The sequence below is a fragment of the Benincasa hispida genome, chromosome 10 (genome assembly GCF_009727055.1).
Source record: "Benincasa hispida cultivar B227 chromosome 10, ASM972705v1, whole genome shotgun sequence".
In the NCBI taxonomy this organism is placed as follows: Eukaryota; Viridiplantae; Streptophyta; class Magnoliopsida; order Cucurbitales; family Cucurbitaceae; genus Benincasa; species Benincasa hispida.
The window spans coordinates 4,001,768-4,004,393 of NC_052358.1; the positions used below are offsets into that span (position 1 = coordinate 4,001,768).

Sequence of the window (2,626 nt, forward strand, 5' to 3'; positions counted from 1 at the left end):
GGACTCCACATTAATGTCAATTAATCCTACCATATTTTTAAAAGCGGGTTAATATGACACATACTATATGCGGAGGTAATATAGAAAAAATGGTCCACACATAGTATAGAAAATTTTCCCAATTTTCCGAAACTTAGTATAGGAAAAATTTCCCTTTTAAAGTGTCCAAATTTCAATGTTAGTTTTCTGTCATTAAATTGCTGTACCAAACTCTCCCACCATACATTTTCCGTTAGATAAGTACACGAGAAAAGAAAATAATCAAAACCATGATAATATATTATTAATTTCTAAACCAAATGCAAAGAAAGTAGGTGGGCCGTGGGCGTACTTTAGATTACATTATATATTAATTAATCAATATCCCGAGAGCTTTCTCTCTCTAACTTCCACAAAAGACACGACATAAATATTTTCTTCCCAAACTTCATAAATGAAAGAAAAAAAAAAACAAGGTCGAATTGATTAATTAATGAAAGCTCAAACTTCAACATTGCAGCTCTGAACAATTTGAAACTTCATAGCAGAACCAATAGCAATAGCATGATCAGGATTCCCAAACTTAATAAACGCCGGGCAATTAACATTCAAATGATACCTGCCCGAAATCCACGTCCCAACTTTCCACTTAACCTGCCCGTCAATTTTAACATTAAACAACACGGCTCCAACATTCCGATCCTGTTGCAAAGACAGAGCAACGTCAGGGGCTACAGGGACGGCGTCACCGCTAAGGAACGGAGACCAAACGACGACGTCTCGATGGCCTTGGTAAGTGGATGGAAGAAGAGTAGGAAGAGTAACTTGCTGGCCACGGTAAGCGCCGTATACGTCCATTGTTAGGTAATAAATGCCAATGCGATCGTTGGGATTGCGTGAAGAGATCGTGACTTGTAAGCTGAGGGATAAGAGATTTGGGGAAGAAGAAGCGTTTAGGCCAAAAACGGTGACGTCTTGGAGGATGAAATGGGGCTTTGAAGGGCGGAGGACGGCCCATATGATGAAGATTATAAGGCCGAGGATTATGATTAAGATGAGGAGGACGATGCCGAGACGGCGGAGGAATTGTTGGTAGTCGTCGTCGTGGTGGCCGCAGTCTTTGTCTTTGGCGCTCATGGTTTTGGGGGAGCGAGAGGAAGGGGAATGATGATTAATAATTAATTAATGTAGGGAGTGAAGATGGGGAAAGGGAGGTATTTATAAGATTGTTGGGGGGAATTTTAAAAGTAATAAAGTTGGGGGGGGCCAGGGGTGAAAGAAGAGGACGAAGAAAAGGGTATATTCATTATTCAGTTGGGATATGGGAGTATATGCGTGTTCATGGGTTCAAAATGCCTTACCTTATCTTGCTACGAAAGATGCTAATGCACTCTATATTCTAAATTATTCAACAAAATACCTTCCTAAGTAATTTTGTACTATTGGATATGGACTTTAAAGTTTTCTTTCTCACGATCGTTAGGATGTCTTGAATTTAATACATGATATTTCAAACAAATCAAGTACGAAGATTTCATTGACTGATTAGTGAGTTGAGCGAGTCGAGGTTCAGGAGCAACGCATCCTAGATGGGGTTCGAAGGCAATACCCTCGAAATATAAGTTATTTACATATTTGTTAGATTTATGTTATTTACGTTTATAACTGTGGTGTTGATAAGTACATTATATAAACTCTCTGGCCTTAGAGACACCTTAATTCTATATCTGTATTATTCTCTCCAATAAAAATATTATTCCTCTATCCTGTGGACGTGGTCCACGCACTGTTAGTAAACCATGTAAACCTCTATATCAATTTCCTTTGCTTTATGTTTTTTATTTATCATCTTTGATTGTTGATTCTTAACAATAATTATTAAATAAAATTCAGGATGTGGTATTATGGTTTATCTCTCATATATTCGACAATGGAAGACTATCGATTCCACCGTGGTAGTCTTCTCGAATAATTTTTCATACATTACAAACGATGGTTTCTACTCTAATTCATTTTTATTTGATAGAGATGTAATCTCTAGAATACATAAATAAATAAGGTTCATATTTGGTATTTTCTATTAAAAAGAATTAGACTTGTTTTCTCCTAAATTTTATATTATGATTCTCATATTTTCTTGAAGAAAGACTTAAATTCTAAAATAAAAACCAAATCTTTGAATTTTTTTTTTTTTATATTTCAAAATTTTGATTGAATAATAAAATAAAATTTTTTTAGGTAGAAGTAATATTAACGATAAACCTTACCAAGATAGAAAATCATAATATTATAAAAATGTGTAAGGTGTACTGTATTATTCTACGAGATTAAATGCCCTTGATCTATGAGAGATGATAATATAGTAATGAGTAATGTAAAACAATGTTTATAAAATAACTAGCAAACGAACTTAATTAAGAGTAATATTAAGAGTCGTGTACTTGTAAAATCTAAAGAGACATTAAAAAGGGTTCTAATAATAAACGTAAAATCTAAAATGTTAGTTTAGTGATAAGCTAGAAAGTTGTTAAGGACAGTGGGAAAATTTATAGATCTTTTTTACAGAAATCTTCGTTGAAGAGCCAAATTCCACAAAAGTTGGTGTTTTATTTCGATTTAATGATGTTTGAAAATGTTTATGAGAACA

The 2,626-nt window shown here is 34.3% G+C and overlaps 1 protein-coding gene across 1 annotated transcript; it reads right to left on the reverse strand.

The window, feature by feature from the left end:
• Nucleotides 1-258: 258 nt before the first annotated feature.
• LOC120088518 (NDR1/HIN1-like protein 1) lies at nt 259-1,171 on the reverse strand. Its single transcript, XM_039045888.1, has one exon. The coding sequence runs from the start codon at nt 1,114-1,116 to the stop codon at nt 481-483; it is 636 nt and encodes a 211-aa protein (XP_038901816.1). The 5' UTR covers nt 1,117-1,171; the 3' UTR covers nt 259-480.
• Between the last annotated feature and the right edge of the window lie 1,455 nt (nt 1,172-2,626).

Excerpts from the sequence above, each read along its gene's own strand:
- LOC120088518 (XM_039045888.1), bottom strand. The coding sequence starts at position 1,116 with ATGAGCGCCAAAGACAAAGACTGCGGCCACCACGACGACGACTACCAA.